Source organism: Periplaneta americana, chromosome 16 (genome assembly GCF_040183065.1).
Source record: "Periplaneta americana isolate PAMFEO1 chromosome 16, P.americana_PAMFEO1_priV1, whole genome shotgun sequence".
In the NCBI taxonomy this organism is placed as follows: Eukaryota; Metazoa; Arthropoda; class Insecta; order Blattodea; family Blattidae; genus Periplaneta; species Periplaneta americana.
Window position 1 is genome coordinate 178,306,975 of NC_091132.1, and position 21,064 is coordinate 178,328,038.

The 21,064-nt window shown below is 37.4% G+C and overlaps 1 protein-coding gene across 3 annotated transcripts in view; it reads left to right on the top strand.

The window, feature by feature from the left end:
- The first annotated feature begins 4,316 nt into the window (after window positions 1–4,316).
- The window catches only part of LOC138692072 (zinc finger protein 664-like), a 48,417-nt gene continuing 31,669 nt past the window's right edge, over window positions 4,317–21,064 (top strand). For all 3 annotated transcript variants that reach the window (XR_011330007.1, XM_069814978.1, XM_069814976.1), the window contains exons 1-4: window positions 4,317–4,875; window positions 6,934–7,029; window positions 11,137–11,283; window positions 14,570–14,652. Coding sequence is in view for 2 of the 3 variants with exons in the window: in XM_069814978.1 (XP_069671079.1) it covers window positions 4,453–4,875; window positions 6,934–7,029; window positions 11,137–11,283; window positions 14,570–14,652 (749 nt within the window). In the remaining variant the exon portion in view is untranslated. The remainder of the gene's footprint in view (window positions 4,876–6,933; window positions 7,030–11,136; window positions 11,284–14,569; window positions 14,653–21,064) is intronic.

Genomic DNA, 21,064 nt, shown 5'->3' on the forward strand with positions numbered 1-21,064 from the left:
TCAAGATCAGCCGAGGGGATGGTGATGACGGCGCCGACGTGCCCCTCATCGCATCGGCCCCTTTTAGTTTTCCTGTTTGTGACCAGATCGGTCACAGTCCCTCCTCAGGTGTCCAGGCTCGCCGCAGGACCAGCAGGTAGGCACTCCTCGTCTTCGTCGCTCGGGTGATTTCGGTTGACGCTCCTCGACGTCGGCCGCCGCGGCGCTCCTAAGCCGGTGCGATGCCGAGACGTTCGCAGTCAACTTGGCTGCCTCCATCCTGAGGGCCGCCGCCAGAGGTGCGTTGATGGTGCGATGCTCTGCTAAGAGTAGCTGTTGTCTTATTTCCGGGTCTCGAACTCCGCTGCCGAAGGTGTAGGCCGCCTCTCCAGCGATGAAATCATTAGGTAGGCCCCTGAGGGCCTTATGGGCCAGTTGTTCCACCGCCATCGCGAATTCTTGTAGGGACTCGCCTGATTGTTGGACCCTCGTTTTTAGTTGGGTCCTAAATGCTGCAGCAAGTTGATGGTCACCATAACGTCCCTCCAGGGCCGCCATTATCTCAGCGGCTGTCCCATCTTCTGGAACGCTGTGAAGAATCTCCGACGCCTGTCCTTGAAGCGCGGTCAGCAGCTGAGTAGTCTTCTCCGCTGGGGTCCACCCATTATGTGCTGCGGTGGCCTCGAACTGGCGACGGAATATCGCCCAAGACGTCATACCGTCGAACTTCGGCGTCTTGACGTTGTGATGTCTGGCTGAAGGCGATGATTCCGCAGGGCCACTATATGGAGTCCTCAACTCTGTGGCCGCTTCTTGCATGGCACGTCGAACCTCCTCGGCAACTATCTGTTTATGTTCTCTAGCTTGGCGATCCACCATCGCGAGAATGTGCTTGTTTTCTTCAGCATGTCGGTCCATCAACGTGAGTATGTGCTTGTTTTCCTCAGCGTGTTTGTCCATCACCTCACTCGTCTGCTCTTGACGACGCTCGAGATCGCGGATTTTGCCGTCGAAATGGTCTACATCCTGTCTCAACTCGGCTACTGTCTCGTTTATAGTTGTAAAATTCTGGTTTAGTTTATCCAGATCGGCCTTAAGTTCGTCTTTCACAATGGCGACAATTCCATCTACGTGGGCCGAAACACTTTCGATTTGTGTAGTGACGTCATCTTTCACTCCGCTTATATCGTTCTTCACTCCACTTATATCGCTTTTCAATTCCGCGATGGCTTGCAGGATCAGCTGTAGGTTCTCCATTGTCGATAATGTCCCGATTCTGACACCAATGTGACTTTTATTAGTAACAACAATGTAATTTATTAGCCACAATAATTCCTTTCTACAATCCACCTTAAACGCTCTCGTCAACAATTGGATCTTCACTCAACACAGTATTCGTTATAGCACTCCACCGACGACAATGACAACTTACTTGGACTATTACGCACAACAATGAACTGTTAATCTTAACTAATATTTACACAGTACTATTTACAAATCAGAACTACCAGTTCTCAGTTCACAGTTCTTCTATCTCAGTCACTCGAGTTCACAGTATCTCGAACCACAGACCTTCAGAGACAGTTCACTGTACTCGAACTCGGGTCCCTCCAACTGCGGTCCACTGCACTCGAACTCAGGTCCCTCCAACTGCGGTCCACTGCACTCGAACTCAGGCCTTCGGATGCTGACGCAGATGCGGACGCACACTCGAGTCGAACTCCGGCACACAAGTCTGGCTTGCTTGCTCTGGCTTACTCACTGACTGAATAACTGCAAACTCTGCTGTCGTTCCTTCGCGACCGTAATTTATAATCACAGCGACGTAGCCTCGAAAATTCGCGAGTCTTCCACTTCGACGGATTTCTGGAATAGTCGGGAAGGTCGTTCCACATTCACTGCGTTAAGTAGCAGCTGCGCGCGCAGCCTCCCCTCGCGTGTAGGCCCCTTTCCCCGTGAAGCCCGCGCGATATGCTCTCTCGCGGGACGCTGGTCGTGAGTTCGAATCTCACGTCGCTGTCACAATATATTTAATACCCTCGAGCCACTAAGCAAACTTTGCCGAATCCCTTTTAATAATACAAGGTTTTTTCTCAATATATATATATATATATATATATATATATATATATATATATATTTTTTTTTTACATTTTTACAAATGGCCAAAAAGCCTAAAAGCAAGTAAAGTCAGATTATCTGTCTCTCTGTATACAATAAAAATAAGGATTACTTCTTAACATAACCTACAAAATATCAGCTTCAAAATAAGCTCCCGTTCAATGTTCTGTATTAATTGGTTCCAGAGTTCTGAGCGCTGAAAGAGGCTTGTTTTTATAAAATACGATAAATTTGTCGCTCAATAATACGAAAACCGTTTGACTTTCGATACTATATTTTTGAAAATGCACTCCCCTCAGCACCTTGTATAAGTAAGGAAAAAATTAGAGTGTATAAAAAATGCGAGGTTTTTTACTGATCGATTTCATGTGGAATAGCCGATTTATATTAATTAATCTATACTAATAATAAATCTGTAACCAAAATTTTTCTAGTAATTTTCGATTTTCCAAAAATAAAAATAATAAAATAAATAATTTATGTTAACATGTATAATTAACCATCCTTAAACCGAAAATCGCTTTTTTGAAATTTTTGTATGTCTGTCTGTCTGGATGTTTGTTACCTTTTCACGCGATAATGGCTGAACCGATTTATATGAAAATTGAAATATAAATTAAGTTCTTTGTAACTTAGATTTTAGGCATTCAAAATACTTTATTTAAAAGGGAGGTTATAAGGGGGCTTGAATTAAATAAATCGAAATATCTCCCTTATTATTAATTTTTGTGAAATATGTTACATAACAAAAGTTTCTTTAAAATGATTTCCGATACGTTTCATTCCAAGCAAAATTTTGATGGGACCAAATTGCACCAAAAACGTATGTTCTGCGAACCAAATGATCATATTTTAATTATTTGCATGTAATAACAATTAAGAAATATGTTAAAGAAATTATCATTGCACTAAATAAGTTGTCTCTGGACCAAAATGTTCGCATTTTAATTATTTAAATATAATTTAAATTATGTGACACATTAAACGACTTATCCTTCCAGCAAACATGAATGTTCCCTGGACCAGATGACCTATTTTAATTATGTAATTACTTTATATTTATTTCTAACAAGTGCAGCGGAGCGCACGGGTACGGCTAGTAGTAAATATAAATCTTGCATGCATTGCTGGAATGCGTAAAGTTGAAAGGAAAGTTATACCACAGTCTACTATATACAGTCGCGAAGCTTGAGGTGTTTTTTGCAAATCTCGTGATAAAGCGCTCCAAGCGGTTAGCAACTAAAAACAATAGACTGTCCATGGTCGACTTTGGACTGTGTCGTATTTCTATCGAGTGCTAGCTCGTTGCGTATTTCACATTGATGCTTGTGAAATGTTCGTTATTGGTTATAATGAAAATGTTAATGGCTAAAATATAATAATTGGAATAATAATATGGGACAAGGAGGAGACGTTTGTAGTGCTATAAATTGTTGCAACAGTAAGAGAAAGAGGCCAGAGTTATCCTTTTTCCGATTTCCGAAAGATTCAAAAAGGTTCCTGGGTTTCCACAAGATTGCTGTGCAGAAACAAAACTGTTAATTTGAAGTTCTTTGTGACTGTTAGAATACATTATATCCTTAAATTTCGCAATGAAATGTTTCAGTCTAACCGAAAGGACATTAGACACCGGTCAAAGTTCTGTCACTTAGGCTGCTAAATTTCCAGAGAAATAAAGGTTTGGTCTACTTTTTTTTTTTTTTCAGAGAATATATTTTTAATTGTAAGTATTAATTTTGTTATTATTTTTATGTGTTACTTTACTAAAGACGTAGAAAAATTAAGTTTGTTTTAATGAACTTTACTGATCACGTTTTATTTTCAATTCTGGTGGGATTATTATTGCTTAGGCCTAATTTTTTCTTCAAAGGGTATGTTTTTAATTATAGCTGTTAATTTTGTTGTTATTTTTATTTGTTGCTTTAACTAGAGACGTAGAAAAAGTCTGTTACAATAAAATGTATTGATCACGTTTTATTTCCAATTCCGGTGTGATTGGTAATTTTTTCCAAAAGAACACGACAACGAAAGTGTAACATATTTTGTCGGCTGCTAGGAGAGAGATCTGCGATGATGAGGCGATAGTAGCGATCCTAGTGGTGGGCAACTACCCCTGTTTGCATTTTTACTACATATTGAGCTTCGCGACTGTATATAGTAGACTGTGGTTATACCGTGTAGATGAACGTTTATTCTCTTTCTCGCAGATCGTCAGCATTAGCCGGTTTGGTTCTCAGCGTACTCCACTACAGGCGGCAGTACTGGTGAAGGGGTTCGTGACGTCATTAATCTGCCTGATCTAGAGCACGTTGTGATGTAAGTCGGTGTAACAGTGGACTTTACATTGGCAAAATGCCGCGAAGGTGCTGTGTCCCACATTGCAAAAGTAATTACACATTAAAAGGTGTTACCGAATATGTGACGTGTTTCACATTTCCCAAAGACTACACATTACGTAAGAAGTGGGTGAGCAATATTTCAAGAGAAGACTGGACTCCTTCAGATACGGCTGTTGTGTGTATTAAACATTTTGAACCAGACTGCATTCAACGGGAAGTTTCGTATCAGGATTCAAAAGGTGTGCAAAGAGTGTTCGTGTATGATAGGCCAAAACTGAAAATTGGCTCCACTCCTACAATTTTTAAAGACTTACCAACATGTGTTTCCGAAAAGCTGCCGTTTAAGAAAAGAAAGAATCCTGAAGAATGGGCTGATGGAAGGGAGTTAATAACGGGAGTTGAGGAGAAATTGGCTGTTACACATTTAGAAAATAAGGTAAGCTTAAATTAATGTTAAGATTTGAATTAATAAATTTGTTCTATATGCTGCTAATTTTGAATCTATATCACTAGAAGTCTATATGAATATAGAACAAAATCTAAGTCTGTACTTATTTTAATCTCAATCCACTTTATTGCCAAGACTTAACCCTTCAGTTCACGCGTACTTTTTGGTAACGTATTTAGTTGCTTGAGGGACAGCTGTCACCCAAGTTATATTCTTGCTTTAGAGAATGAATTTGAACATTCTTTCAATTTGAATGTTTACATAAATGTGTTATTACGAAGTATACACAGATTTCTATTACAACACTATAAATCCAAGGTATTTTATCACGTTCCTATAGCTGCTGGGACAAAATTGCAGTTGAGTTTAGTGCAAACTCCGAAAATATACCTATAAATAAATCATTTTAATTTATTTTTCAGTTATTTTTATGGTAAAAAAGTGGAAGTAGTATGATTACGCAAATTTTAACAGCTTATTCCTTGGGTAGAATACAAACGAAAATGCAACTAACACTTTTTTGGGACGTGAATACTTTTACGAAAAATACCACTTAAACCTACCTGAAATGATGCTGTAGCATAAAATCTCAAAGCAACTAGTATTTTCAGCAGTGCTGAAAATCGGCAAACCTCATGATTGTATTGTGAATTTCGGTGAGAGACACCAGAATATCCACAACAGTGTTCTTGTCGAAACGGTATCTGCTATTAAATAATTGTTGGTTATTCATTGTACATCTCTAAAGGATTTTCCATATCTCTGATATATCTTTTTTGGGTAATTTGCTAGGAGACGTCGTTGTACATAGGCCAGTTTTACAGTAATCCTAAACATTTTATTAAATATTAAACAAGTTCTGAATTATAACCTAAAATATTACACTTTCCCCGACACATATTCATAATAAGGTGAAACGAGCAACGCATGTTGTATTTTTGGTCCAGGGAAAATACTTCGTTTAACTGTGGTCTATATGCAACGACATCTCTTAGCAAATTGCCTCCATGGTATAATGAATCAGCTGATTACAATGCATATGAGGAAACACTTGAGTAAGCTGACAAGCTACCTTACTTGAACAAGTGTTCACTTCATTGGGATTTATGAATTGAAGAGTTCGCGGGAAAAAGGATGAATGTCACAGTTTTCTTAAGGTTGATGTCATTATTTAATTCAATGGATCACTACGAAATTTAATGTTGTTCTTATGAAAAATGGTAAAAAGGAGAATTATCACCACGAATACCTTAATACTTTCCTTTATTTTCTATAGAGACAGCACCACATCTTGCAGTTATAGACTCAATTAGATCATTATCTAATCTTTAACAGAAATGTGACATTCATCGTTTTTCCCACGAACTCTTCAATTGGAAATGATTATAACCAACTGCTTGAGGGTTTCCTTACGGTAAGTGTTGACTATGAATTCGGTTCATACAATCGTAATATTGTAGAATGAACTTTTCAATTTTAAGTATGTAAAAAAAAAAAAAAGAGTTGAAGTTCGAAAAAATGGAGTGTGAGTGGTTCTTTTTAATAGTTTAAAAACTTTCAACTCATTAAGAGCAACAGGAGCAACATTAATGCCGATTGTGAGTTTTTTTTGTGGTCTGTGTTTAATATTTTGTTGCTTTATACTCGTGAAGTGTAAATGTACATGTTACTCGGCAAATTTCAAGCTAGAAGTGATTAAATATGCATAAGTCGTGTAATCGATCATTTTCAATATTACTTGAATGTCCGATGTCGAAACCGGGTATGATAATCACGTGGGATTCAGTCAGTTCTGATTTTCCGCTAAAATTTTTCCTCGCATATAATATACACCCTGGATTTTTTATTAAATTATGCAAGAAAGTGCGTCTATTACTAGAATCAGTACAATAATACCAGCTTCTCCATTCGTCTCACACTCCATTCCCTCCTCCCTTTTAATATACTTATTCTGTAAGTAGTGATCAAGTATTAGCATATAGAACTTGAAATCACGATCGAAACTGCAAATGGATTACTCATTTCTGATGTGTTTGTGATTTTTAGGAAGTGACTTTATTGGATCTGCAATCGACTCAGATAAAGATGGAATGCGAAGACAACTATGATGTCATATCAGAGATAACACAAGAAGAATATCAGGTAAATATCCAATGGTAAGGTGCGATACTAAGGTTAGTTTGACTCATGCTGACACCATCTCTGAACAGTTCTCCAACAGCGCTGTTCTTTATATGAGATGGCTATAATAGTGTTAGTATCTTGATAATTGTTAAGTTTTTTTCTGATAAATCGTAGTTTTGAAGTCTAATTTGATTAATTTATTTTGAAGGAAATCAACTGTCAATTTTATCGTTTTGTAGTATATAGAGATTTGGGTAGTATAATTGACAAGGATGGTGGAGCCTTTGAGGATGTAAAGAACCGAATAGAAAATGCAAATAGTGCATTTGTCCAGTTGTACCCAATATGGAAATCTTATATTATGTCTAGATCTACAAAAATTAAAATCTTTAACAGTAATGTGAAATCAGTCTTATTGTATGGCTGTGAGACATGGAAAACAAGTAAAATTATACAAAATAAACTGCAAACATTTGTTAATAGATGTTTACGAAGAATTTTAAAAATTAGATGGCCAGATATAATCACAAACTCAGAACTATGGAAGATAACAAATCAGAAAGAAATCACAATAGAAATCAAAAGACGAAAGTGGAATTGGATAGGGCACATAGTCAGGAAAGAAGATGGAGCAGTAGAAAGAATGGCTTTGGATTGGAACCCCCAGGGTAGTAGAACAAGAGGAAGGCCAAAAAATACATGAAAGAGAACAGTTTTGGAGGAAATTGCTAGGGAGGAGAAAACATGGAGCGAAGTGAAGAAGTTGGCTACAAATAGGGTCCGATGGAGGCACTTTGTGAATGCCCTATGCTCCTCATGAGGAGATACAGGATTTTGATTGATTGAGTATATAGAGAGTGTTCAAATTTTATTTGAAGCAATTGAAGAGGTAGGTTTGAAAGTAAATCCCGAAAAGACAAAGTATATGATTATGTCTCGTGACCAGAACATTGTTCGAAATGGAAATACAAAAATTGGAAGTTCGTCCTCTGAAGAGGTGGAAAAATTCAAATATCTTGGAACAGTAACAAATATAAATGTTACTTGGAGGAAATTAAACGTAGAATAAATGTAGGAAGAGTTTGTCTCAAAAAGCTGAAAGTTGGGATTTATAAAACAGTTATATTACTGGTTGTGGTTGTTCTGTATGGTTGTGAAACTTGGACTCTCACTTTGAGAGAGGAACAGAGGCTAAGGGTGTTTGAGAATAAGTTACTTTGAAAAATATTTGGGGCTACGTGGGATGAGGTTACTGGAGAATGGAGAAAATTACATAAAGCAGAACTGCATGCATTGTATTCTTCACCTGACATAATTAGGAACATTAAATCCAGTCGTTTGAGATGGGAAGGGCATGTAGCACGTATGGGTGAATCCAGAAATGCATATAGAGTGTTAATTGAAAGGCCTGAGAGAAAAAGACCTTTGGGGAGGCCGAGACGTAGATGGGAGGATAATGTTAAAATGGATTTGAGGGAGGTGGGGTATGATGTAGTGATTGGATTAATATTGCTCAGGGTAGGGACTGATGGCGGGCTTATGTGAGGTCGGCAGTGAACCTCTGGATTCTCTAAAGCAATAAGTATGTAAGTATAGAGGTTGTTCGAGTTATAGGAATGCATTTTCAAATTTTAGTTTATGAATATTGGTGTCCGAAATCTCGAAAGCTTTTACAGTGTGGTAGTAATATAACTGTGCAAGTTTTAACAGCTTATTCCTTGGATTAAGTAAAACAAGCAATTATAATGCCAAATTCGTCCCAAATGAATACTTTTCTCAGAAAAAATATAATTTTTCCCTTGAATGTTAACAGTGTTTCATTTGATAAGAACTAGCTGTATGTTTCTGATTTTTACTCGTATCATTACAGGAAATTATAGTGAATGATTTGTCCCTTTACGGTTTTTAAATGAAATCAACGGTTTTCTTGTAGTAATTAAATAACATATTAACAATTATTGTTATATTCTATCATTAGGAAGGCTTGTAATCCTATTGCAGCACAACAGATGAAATGCTGCTTTTCAGACCAAGTGAAATTATTTATTTGTGCGTCAGCCATAAATGCGTTGTTGCCAGTCTATGCAGCTTTCAAAATTATTTTCTAATGAACCGTGCACTTAATAATCAAAGGCATTATAAGCCCTTTTCATCTATTCAATTATCCAGTTATATCTCTTCCACGCTGTAAATATTGCCATTGCTACATGACATGCATTGGAAAAATTCGTGTCCTGACATAAATGGCATTGAAAATGTGTCAACAGTGCCGTCATTTAGTTCAAGCACGAAAAATCATAATCATTTTCTGTTAACTACATTTCGTGTAGTTAAATTTTGAAGGTAATTTGCTGAACAGAAAAAAAAAATTGAGCTTTATGCTTTCATTAAATATTTCGTAAAAATGGAATGAGTCCAGAAGAATTTGAAGCAGACATGGATGTTACAGTGTAGAATTCCGCTCTAGCTTTGTTCCACTGTGGAAAAATGGTTGGCACTATTTAAACATGGTCGGTAAAATGTGCAGATGTTAAAGAACCCGTGTGCAAAGACGGTATAGCATCATTGGTTTGTGAATATAAGGGGGAGGGGAATATTTTAAGATGTGAACATTGTTTAATTTGAATTTGTGTGTCATGCTATGAACGCTTCAAACAACCCTATTTTAAGGCCCGTAACACACTTTCGCTAGCGAGAAATGTGTTGCGAGAAAGAGGCGAAGAGCCTTCCTCCACACACTTGGCGAGTTCTCGCTATCACAGATCACACCTCGCTATGATCATCTATGCATTGCCTTCATGCAGAAAGCATTTTTCTGATTATAGTAATCACTCGTTGGGGGAAATATTATAGGTTATGTATTTACGTATTTTGTTGTACTTAAATATATAACCTGTAAGTATGCAGTATTGTCCTACTTTACAAATTACGTACGAACGCTATGTTGAATCTGAGTATTCAGTTGATGAGGAAATGGAGTTACATGAACATATTTTGTTAATGAAAAGAAAGAATAGGCCTAAAATTAAAGCCAGAAATATCTGAAAATCACATTGTATCTTACGAAAATAAGGGCGAATTTTGGACACTGATTTCGATTTGAATGATGATACGTTTAGGCGTTATTTCAGGTGGAATGGACCACAGTTTTTTTGTCATTCATGATATGATAGAGGATTCTTTGCTATGTTCTGATTAAAATTATGTAAACCATTAAGACATATAGATACATTATTTTAAATGTTTATTAACACTATTAAATCTCATCAAAATAAAATATAGCCGTATTTATTTTCAGATAATCTGATATTTGTCTCCAGATTTCTTCTTTAAGTTTCGTGTTTTTATAGTTTTCATCCTGTGTATCATATAAATAGGTCTACGGGTGACGTCGTACAAGTTCAATAAGTTTCTGACTGCAATTATCAGCCATCTTTCCTCATTTGAAATAAAGCAATACAATTCATCGCCACCTGTGATATCTTTTTCTACATTCAATCGTCATAAAGAGTATAAATGTCAAAACATCTTTGATAAATGTGTCAAGAAAATTCGCTGAGCTACCGATTCCAGCGAGAAACTCGCGCGAGGTTTTTGCCTCAAGCGAGAATCTCTTCTTGTGTGTGGACGTCCATTTGAATCCATGTTATCAATTTTAAATTTTCTCGCTGGCGAAAACTCTGCAAGTGTGTTACGGGCCTGACTTTAAATACAACTGTTTCTTCTGCCATGTTAGACAGGGATTCCTTTTCTTGGTATTCTTTTAATTGTTTCCTCCTTCAGAAATGTTTGAAATCAGTTTTTAATTTTGTGACAACTCCATTTCACAAGACTTACAGATTCGGATAGAATATAATATAAGATACAGGTTTAACTATTAAAGAAGACTTTACAAATTTATCACATACATTTTGTTTTCCCTCACTCATAATTTCTGTGTTATTTATTCCCTCTTCCCCGTTATTTGTGGCTGCTAAGCTGTCGTACTAGTCCAGAAATAATTTCATAATAAATAAAAGTGAATGCTATGAGTTGTAGTGAACCTGTGGCGAGCCGACTCAGAGAGGAGCTTCTTCTAACATCCTATAATAAATTGTTCATTTAAGGTATCTCGTTTTACTGCAGGAACAAAAGTTTGTGGATGAGCTTGTGACTGGCATAAAGCAGGAATATGAGGACCACAAGGACCACAGTCTTGATGTCACTTCTGAGATTACGTTTGAGGAAGATCCTGTGCCAGTTTCGTTCCCCATGGTGAAACTTGAACCAAAGGTGAGTGGAACACAAGCTATTCACTGCGTGTTCTTCTTCCTGAATTTATCTTGTGTTTTGATTATTAAGAAGTCTACCTATGTACAGTACTTGCAGAGCCTTTTAGTGTGTGATAGATCAAAACTCTCTTCACATTATTTATTATTATTTGTGTAATGTTGCAGAGAATTTAATGTTCACCTGCGATCTGGTTTTATGTTTCAAATTTGAAAACGAAATTGAGGGTTAAACTTAATATGTAACTAGTCGGCGATGTATGCAATGGAGAGGGAGAGGAACTGGCCACCCTACCACATTATCCTCTAGTTGTCTCTTAAGTCGTGCCTTCTTGATATCACTTAAGAGCTTCAGACCTGTCTTCGGACAGTTTACTAAACAATAAACTTACTCTTAAGCTACGCATTTCGGCAATGTATTTGATAATCAGACAGGGAAGGTCAGGTGACTTTGGTGGCCAAATTTGTTTAGAAATAAGACATCCTAAAAGAGACAAACAGATCCACTCATGCTGACGTTAGAGGTGTGATAATGACTTCATTCTGCCTAATTGGAGTTCCTCTTTGTCCCAATTGACAAACTGAAGGGAGATTTGGATCTAGATTGCGGTGTCCACAGTTGTGTGCAAGAAGATGGAACCAATAATGTGGCGCCATGAGAGAGCACACCACATCCCAATTTCTTCATCGTGCAGGATAGGGTTGCCAACCGTCCGGAATTTTTCCGGATTGTCAGGAAATCAGTCCTCTATGCAGGAAACAAATTACATTCTTTTCAGGACGCTTAATGTATGGAATTTTGCTCATTGCAATATTATAATCTGAAATTGTATATTGATATTTCATTGTTAGAGATCAGGCGTAGTATGTAATGGCTTGTAGTAAATCAGTATTTGAATAACTGGAGTGATTCTGAGGTGGGAATTTTTTAAGACGGAAGCACTGAATGTGTAACAAAGGGCCATTGACTAATAGCAAAAATGATTTGATTATGATTCTTCAGTTCTTAATAAAATCACTTTTCTAGGCCTTAATGATACTTTCACATTCAGTGTCCTTACTAAAATTGTGAATATATTACATGTTAATACAGAACTGGACTTTGAAATTGGTGATGCATTGTACCAAGAGTATTGCCTATTGAAAGAGATGATGCCGATACTGATAGATCTACCAACTCTTCAAGAATGCTGAGACACTGTTTTGAAGACATATGGAGTGCCAAACTTAAAGAAAATTGCTGAACACATACATGCTCTTCCAATTAGCAATGCTCATGGGGAGCGAGATTTAATAAAAATGAAGAATCTCTGAATTGACGAGAGGAACTGGATGAGGCCAGAACTTGTAAGATCAGAACTTTTAGTAAAGACGAACTTTAATATGTCGTGTAGAGAATTTTTTTGATTATGTTTCAACAAACAAAGAACTATTTAACAAAGGCAAAGGAAGTAATAAGTATTCTTTCAAACGATGATAATGTAGTCAATATAGCGACATATATACTTATCAACCCCATTATTTGTATTTGTAAATATAGCCTGTTATTTCTACTGCAGTAGCTGATGAGACTAAATTGATTCATTAATTTTCTACATATAATATTAACCAGGGGCGTATATTGCGGATGTTCAAGGTGTGCGGTGGACACCCTGTAAATTCGGTAATCTCATTTTTTATTTTAAGTTGTTTTATATAATGCAACAATAATTTTAATTTATCACCATTTAATGCGTGGTAATCTGATTGGAAGTTGACGTATATAGTTCAAGACTAATTTTAATTCATTACCATTTAAATATTTTAAATGCCTGCTGGTTGAATGTGCACACCATCCCCAGAACGGCTTTCGTTTTATAACGTACGCTCTGCCTGACGAAGTGGGATGAGATCTGGTCTGGTTGTCCTGTCCATACAAAAGAACATCCCCTGCTGAGAGTTACTGCTATAATTATCTGCGTGCAAGGTGGCATGGTGGGGATACTCGCTTCTCTCAAGCTCGCAGGTCGTCCTGTATACAGGCAGCTCAACTTGTCAATAGCGTTACAAAATATTGTGTTTGACGTGTGTGTTTAAGTGAATTTACTGTGTTTAGGTTTTACTAGGGTTCATAGTTGTGTGCCAGCGTAGGTGAACAATTTAAATTACTTATTTAATGATAATAGCACTTGGAAATGTACGCTGTAAAAGATCTTTTGCAAAAGCCATTCTCTTCTCGCCCACTAGGAGAGAAATTACATATAGTGAATAAGGGTAGGCCTACCCCGCCACTTCCGAATTTAGTGCAGCTATATAAGACAAAAAGCGAACAATACACTAGACATTTTTCTATTTCACAATATGGAAATGTAGAATAGTTGGCGGATTATAGAACTTCAGACAGGTTATTTTGCTGGCATGCTTATTGTTTGATCATAAATAATACAATTTTGAATAACGTTATTTGTAGTTGCCTCCTTTCTCCTGCATTTGCAGGCCAGTCATTGAAACAAGGTGATTGATTTTTAAGAAGTTGTGGTGCGAGTACTTTGAATAATATTTAAATGTCATTTTCTTTTAATTTTTTGGCATTTTTCCTTTAGTTTAAGGACATTTTAATGATCATTTTAAGTAGATTTTTAGGTCATCAACATCCGCCTCATTGTTATTATTTATAAATAATACTAAATTATATATTAAAAATGGCAGTTAATGTTGACCCGATATTTCACTTAGGCCTATAACAATTGTGCGAGATAGACCAACTATATATTTTTAACAGAACACGCAAATTCCAGGTTCAGCATACGCCACTGATATTAACACTGAAGGAATAGCGCATTCCTTTTCGTGTTTTACTTCAAGAAATGTCAATGTGTTCTCTTTAACTGAAAAAATAAAAACACAGATACGGAATAAGTAGTTTCCCATTAAACTGATTTAACTAATTAATTCATTGTTTAAACGCAATCAGTAAATCCTGTCTTTCTGTCTTCTCAAGAGTCAGTCGCATTATCTCATGGCATGGATCATTAGAAATATGTTATGATTATAGTTGTGAGCCGTGACTCATATTATGTTTGGTATTAATAATAATTTCCCCTCTCCCTTAAGCCATGTGTCTGTGATATGGAGACTTCCTTACATTCCAGACAGCTGATTGCGAATATGCGAGCTAAGTTCCCCTTCAATTCCTCCATCACAATTGTAGAAGACAGTAGTCATTTCTATCGTGGAAAATAGAACAACTTCAAATGCTGACATTTCTGACATATCACCTTTGCTCAAATTTATTTCTTCTTTATCTTTAGGAAGAGTGGAATGATCCATATACAGTGAACCAGGGAATGAAGCCGGAAGTGAAGGCTGAGGCCAACGAGATTCTGACTTCCAGGTGAGTGTGGTGTGACGGTTAAGTTCATCCTTTGTTTCATTGTTTTTATTTTATTGTAGTAAGTTACTTTACGACGCTTTATCAACACTACTACTACTGCTACTTCTACTACTATTACGTCTACTACCACTACTACTGCTACTACTACTACTACTACCACTACTACTACTACCACTGCTACTACTAGTACTACTACTACTACTACTAGTACAGTTACTGCTATTACTATTACTTCCACTACTACTACTACTAATGCTACTTCTACTACTATTACGTCTACTACCACTACCACTGCTACTACTACTACTACTACCACTGCTACTACTAGCACTACTACTACTAGTACAGTTACTGCTACTACTATTACTTCCACTACTACTACTACTGCTACTTCTACTACTGCTACTACTAATTCTACTACTACTACTGCTCCTACTACTACTACTACTACTACTACTACTACTACTACTACTACTACTACTACCACCACTGCTACTACTACTACTACTACTACTACTGCTACTACTACTACTACTACTACTACTACTACTACTACTACTACTACTACCACCACTGCTACTACTACTACTACTACTACTGCTACTTCTACTACTGTTACCTCTTCTACTACCACTACCACGGTGCTGCTACTACTACTACTACTACTACCACCACTGCTACTACTACTACTACTGCTACTTCTGTTACCTCTTCTACTACCACTACCACTACTACTACTACTACCACTAGTACTACTACTAGTACAGTTACTGCTACTACTATTACTTCCATTACTACTACTACTACTGCTACTTCTACTACTGTTACCTCTTCTACTACCACTACCACTGCTACTACTACTACTACTACTACCACCACTGCTACTACTACTACTACTACTACTACTACTACTGCTACTTCTGTTACCTCTTCTACTACCACTACCACTACTACTACTACTACCACTAGTACTACTACTAGTACAGTTACTGCTACTACTATTACTTCCATTACTACTACTACTACTGCTACTTCTACTACTGTTACCTCTTCTACTACCACTACCACTGCTACTACTACTACTACTACTACTACCACCACTGCTACTACTACTACTACTACTACTGCTACTTCTGTTACCTCTTCTACTACCACTACCACTACTACTACTACTACCACTAGTACTACTACTAGTACAGTTACTGCTACTACTATTACTTCCATTACTACTACTACTACTGCTACTTCTACTACTGTTACCTCTTCTACTACCACTACCACTGCTACTACTACTACTACTACTACTACCACCACTGCTACTACTACTACTACTACTACTGCTACTTCTGTTACCTCTTCTACTACCACTACCACTACTACTACTACTACCACCACTAGTACTACTACTAGTACAGTTACTGCTATTACTATTACTTCCATTACTACTACTACTACTGCTACTTCTACTACTGTTACCTCTTCTACTACCACTACCACTGCTACTACTACTACTACTACTACTACCACCACTGCTACTACTACTACTACTACTACTGCTACTTCTGTTACCTCTTCTACTACCACTACCACTACTACTACTACTACCACTAGTACTACTACTAGTACAGTTACTGCTACTACTATTACTTCCATTACTACTACTACTACTGCTACTTCTACTACTGTTACCTCTTCTACTACCACTACCACTGCTACTACTACTACTACTACTACTACCACCACTGCTACTACTACTACTACTACTACTACTGCTACTTCTGTTACCTCTTCTACTACCACTACCACTACTACTACTACTACTACCACTAGTACTACTACTAGTACAGTTACTGCTACTACTATTACTTCCATTACTACTACTACTACTGCTACTTCTACTACTGTTACCTCTTCTACTACCACTACCACTGCTACTACTACTACTACTACTACCACCACTGCTACTACTACTACTACTACTACTACTACTACTGCTACTTCTGTTACCTCTTCTACTACCACTACCACTACTACTACTACTACCACTAGTACTACTACTAGTACAGTTACTGCTACTACTATTACTTCCATTACTACTACTACTACTGCTACTTCTACTACTGTTACCTCTTCTACTACCACTACCACGGTGCTGCTACTACTACTACTACTACTACCACCACTGCTACTACTACTACTACTGCTACTTCTGTTACCTCTTCTACTACCACTACCACTACTACTACTACTACCACTAGTACTACTACTAGTACAGTTACTGCTACTACTATTACTTCCATTACTACTACTACTACTGCTACTTCTACTACTGTTACCTCTTCTACTACCACTACCACTGCTACTACTACTACTACTACTACCACCACTGCTACTACTACTACTACTACTACTGCTACTTCTGTTACCTCTTCTACTACCACTACCACTACTACTACTACTACCACTAGTACTACTACTAGTACAGTTACTGCTACTACTATTACTTCCATTACTACTACTACTACTGCTACTTCTACTACTGTTACCTCTTCTACTACCACTACCACTGCTACTACTACTACTACTACTACCACCACTGCTACTACTACTACTACTACTACTACTACTGCTACTTCTGTTACCTCTTCTACTACCACTACCAATACTACTACTACTACCACTAGTACTACTACTAGTACAGTTACTGCTACTACTATTACTTCCATTACTACTACTACTACTACTGCTACTTCTACTACTGTTACCTCTTCTACTACCACTACCACTGCTACTACTACTACTACTACTACCACCACTGCTACTACTACTACTACTACTACTACTGCTACTTCTGTTATCTCTTCTACTACCACTACCACTACTACTACTACTACCACTAGTACTACTACTAGTACAGTTACTGCTACTACTATTACTTCCATTACTACTACTACTACTGCTACTTCTACTACTGTTACCTCTTCTACTACCACTACCACTGCTACTACTACTACTACTACTACTACCACCACTGCTACTACTACTACTACTACTACTACTACTACTGCTACTTCTGTTACCTCTTCTACTACCACTACCACTACTACTACTACTACCACCACTAGTACTACTACTAGTACAGTTACTGCTATTACTATTACTTCCATTACTACTACTACTGCTACTTCTACTACTGTTACCTCTTCTACTACCACTACCACTGCTACTACTACTACTACTACTACCACCACTGCTACTACTACTACTACTACTACTACTACTACTGCTACTTCTGTTACCTCTTCTACTACCACTACCACTACTACTACCACTAGTACTACTACTAGTACAGTTACTGCTACTACTATTACTTCCATTACTACTACTACTACTGCTACCTCTTCTACTACCACTACCACTGCTACTACTACTACTACTACTACTACCACCACTGCTACTACTACTACTACTACTACTACTGCTACTTCTGTTACCTCTTCTACTACCACTACCACTACTACTACTACTACTACCACTAGTACTACTACTAGTACAGTTACTGCTACTACTATTACTTCCATTACTACTACTACTACTGCTACTTCTACTACTGTTACCTCTTCTACTACCACTACCACTGCTACTACTACTACTACTACTACTACCACCACTGCTACTACTACTACTACTACTACTGCTACTTCTGTTACCTCTTCTACTACCACTACCACTACTACTACTACTACCACTAGTACTACTACTAGTACAGTTACTGCTACTACTATTACTTCCATTACTACTACTACTACTGCTACTTCTACTACTGTTACCTCTTCTACTACCACTACCACGGTGCTGCTACTACTACTACTACTACTACCACCACTGCTACTACTACTACTACTGCTACTTCTGTTACCTCTTCTACTACCACTACCACTACTACTACAACTACCACCACTAGTACTACTACTAGTACAGTTACTGCTATTACTATTACTTCCATTACTACTACTACTACTGCTACTTCTACTACTGTTACCTCTTCTACTACCACTACCACTGCTACTACTACTACTACTACCACCACTGCTACTACTACTACTACTACTACTACTACTGCTACTTCTGTTACCTCTTCTACTACCACTACCACTACTACTACTACTACTACCACTAGTACTACTACTAGTACAGTTACTGCTACTACTATTACTTCCATTACTACTACTACTACTGCTACATCTACTACTGTTACCTCTTCTACTACCACTACCACTGCTACTACTACTACTACTACCACCACTGCTACTACTACTACTACTACTACTACTACTACTACTGCTACTTCTGTTACCTCTTCTACTACCACTACCACTACTACTACTACTACCACTAGTACTACTACTAGTACAGTTACTGCTACTACTATTACTTCCATTACTACTACTACTACTGCTACTTCTACTACTGTTACCTCTTCTACTACCACTACCACGGTGCTGCTACTACTACTACTACTACTACCACCACTGCTACTACTACTACTACTACTGCTACTTCTGTTACCTCTTCTACTACCACTACCACTACTACTACTACTACCACCACTAGTACTACTACTAGTACAGTTACTGCTATTACTATTACTTCCATTACTACTACTACTACTGCTACTTCTACTACTGTTACCTCTTCTACTACCACTACCACTGCTACTACTACTACTACTACTACTACTACCACCACTGCTACTACTACTACTACTACTACCACTAGTACAGTTACTGCTACTACTATTACTTCCATTACTACTACTACTACTACTGCTACTTCTACTACTGCTACTACCACCACTGCTACTACTACTACTACTGCTACTTCTACTACTGCTACTACTAATTCTACTATTACTACTGCTCCTACTACTACTACCACCACTGCTACTACTTCTACTACTACTAGTACAGTTACTGCTACTACTATTACTTCCACTACTACTACTACTGCTACTACCACTGCTACTACTACTACTGCCATTGCTACTACTACTACCACTGCTACTACTACTGCTACTACTACTACTACTACTACCACTGCTACTACTAGTACTACTACTACCAATGCTACTACTAGTACTACTACTACCACTGCTACTACTAGTACTACTACTACCACCACTGCTACTTCTACTACTGCTACTACTATTGCTTCTACTGCTACTATTACTACTACTACTACTACTACCACCACTACCACTGCTACTACTACTACTACTACTACTACAGTTACTGCTACTACTATTACTTCCACTACTTCTATACTACTACTACTTCAACTACTGCAGCTACTGCTAGTGCAACTACTACTTCTAGAATACTACTGCTGCTACTACTACTACTACTGCTGCTGCTGCTGCTGCTACTACTACTACTACTACTACTACTACTACTACTACTACTGCTACCACCATCGCCACCACCATCACTATCACTGCTACCACCACTCTTGACACTGATGGCACTGTTTCATTATCCTACAAACCTTAAGAACCAAGGAATTGTTTGCATGCCAAACTCCCCCTCTTCTATTATTTACTCGCGAATCTGCCTCCGTTAATTTGAACTGGATTTCTTTAAGATCATGTTCTACACTGTACAGCTACTTTTTTTTGTCATCTACTTTCATTTCTGCACCATACCTAAATAGCTAACCCATTTGAGTCTTCTTTTAGTTGTGTCGCTGTTACTATATATATATATATATATATATATATATATATATATATATATATATATTATTTCTTTGGACTATCATTTATTCTTATTCTTCAAATTTGAAAGCCTTTGTGTAATTATGGTTCAATTTTTATTTCTCTGTTTCATGCATTTAATTTCTATCGCGTCTATTTTCTGACTCTTGCTTAACCTGAATTGAAAATGAATAGTAATAGAACTGAAGAGAATGATTACTTTCATTTGTATTCCCTATAATGTATGTATATCGTTTACATGAGGCAAGTTTCGCTTTCAACTTTTAGATATATTGACTTTTTAATTATCCTCTATGTTTCTAAAATGTCAAATTGCTTTGTGTATTGCTATAATATAGTAAGATTCCCTCACTAGAGGTCCCAAACTACCATTTACTTTAAGTTTGTCTTGGAGTTTGGATGCACATACCTTGAACAATGTAAAAGAGGATTTAACACCTCGCGATAGGTTTGGACTCTTCCAGTGACCTTGATTGACTTTTGTTCCGCTACACTGCATTTCGGTAGTGTTGGCTCCAATTTCTAGGAACTAACAAGGTACACAATCGAAGAGCGCGTGTTCCTCATTCGAAAGTATTGGCAAATGGGTTCATTTAAAATTTGTCAGAGGGCATTTCAGATTAAATTTAGTTTGAGACA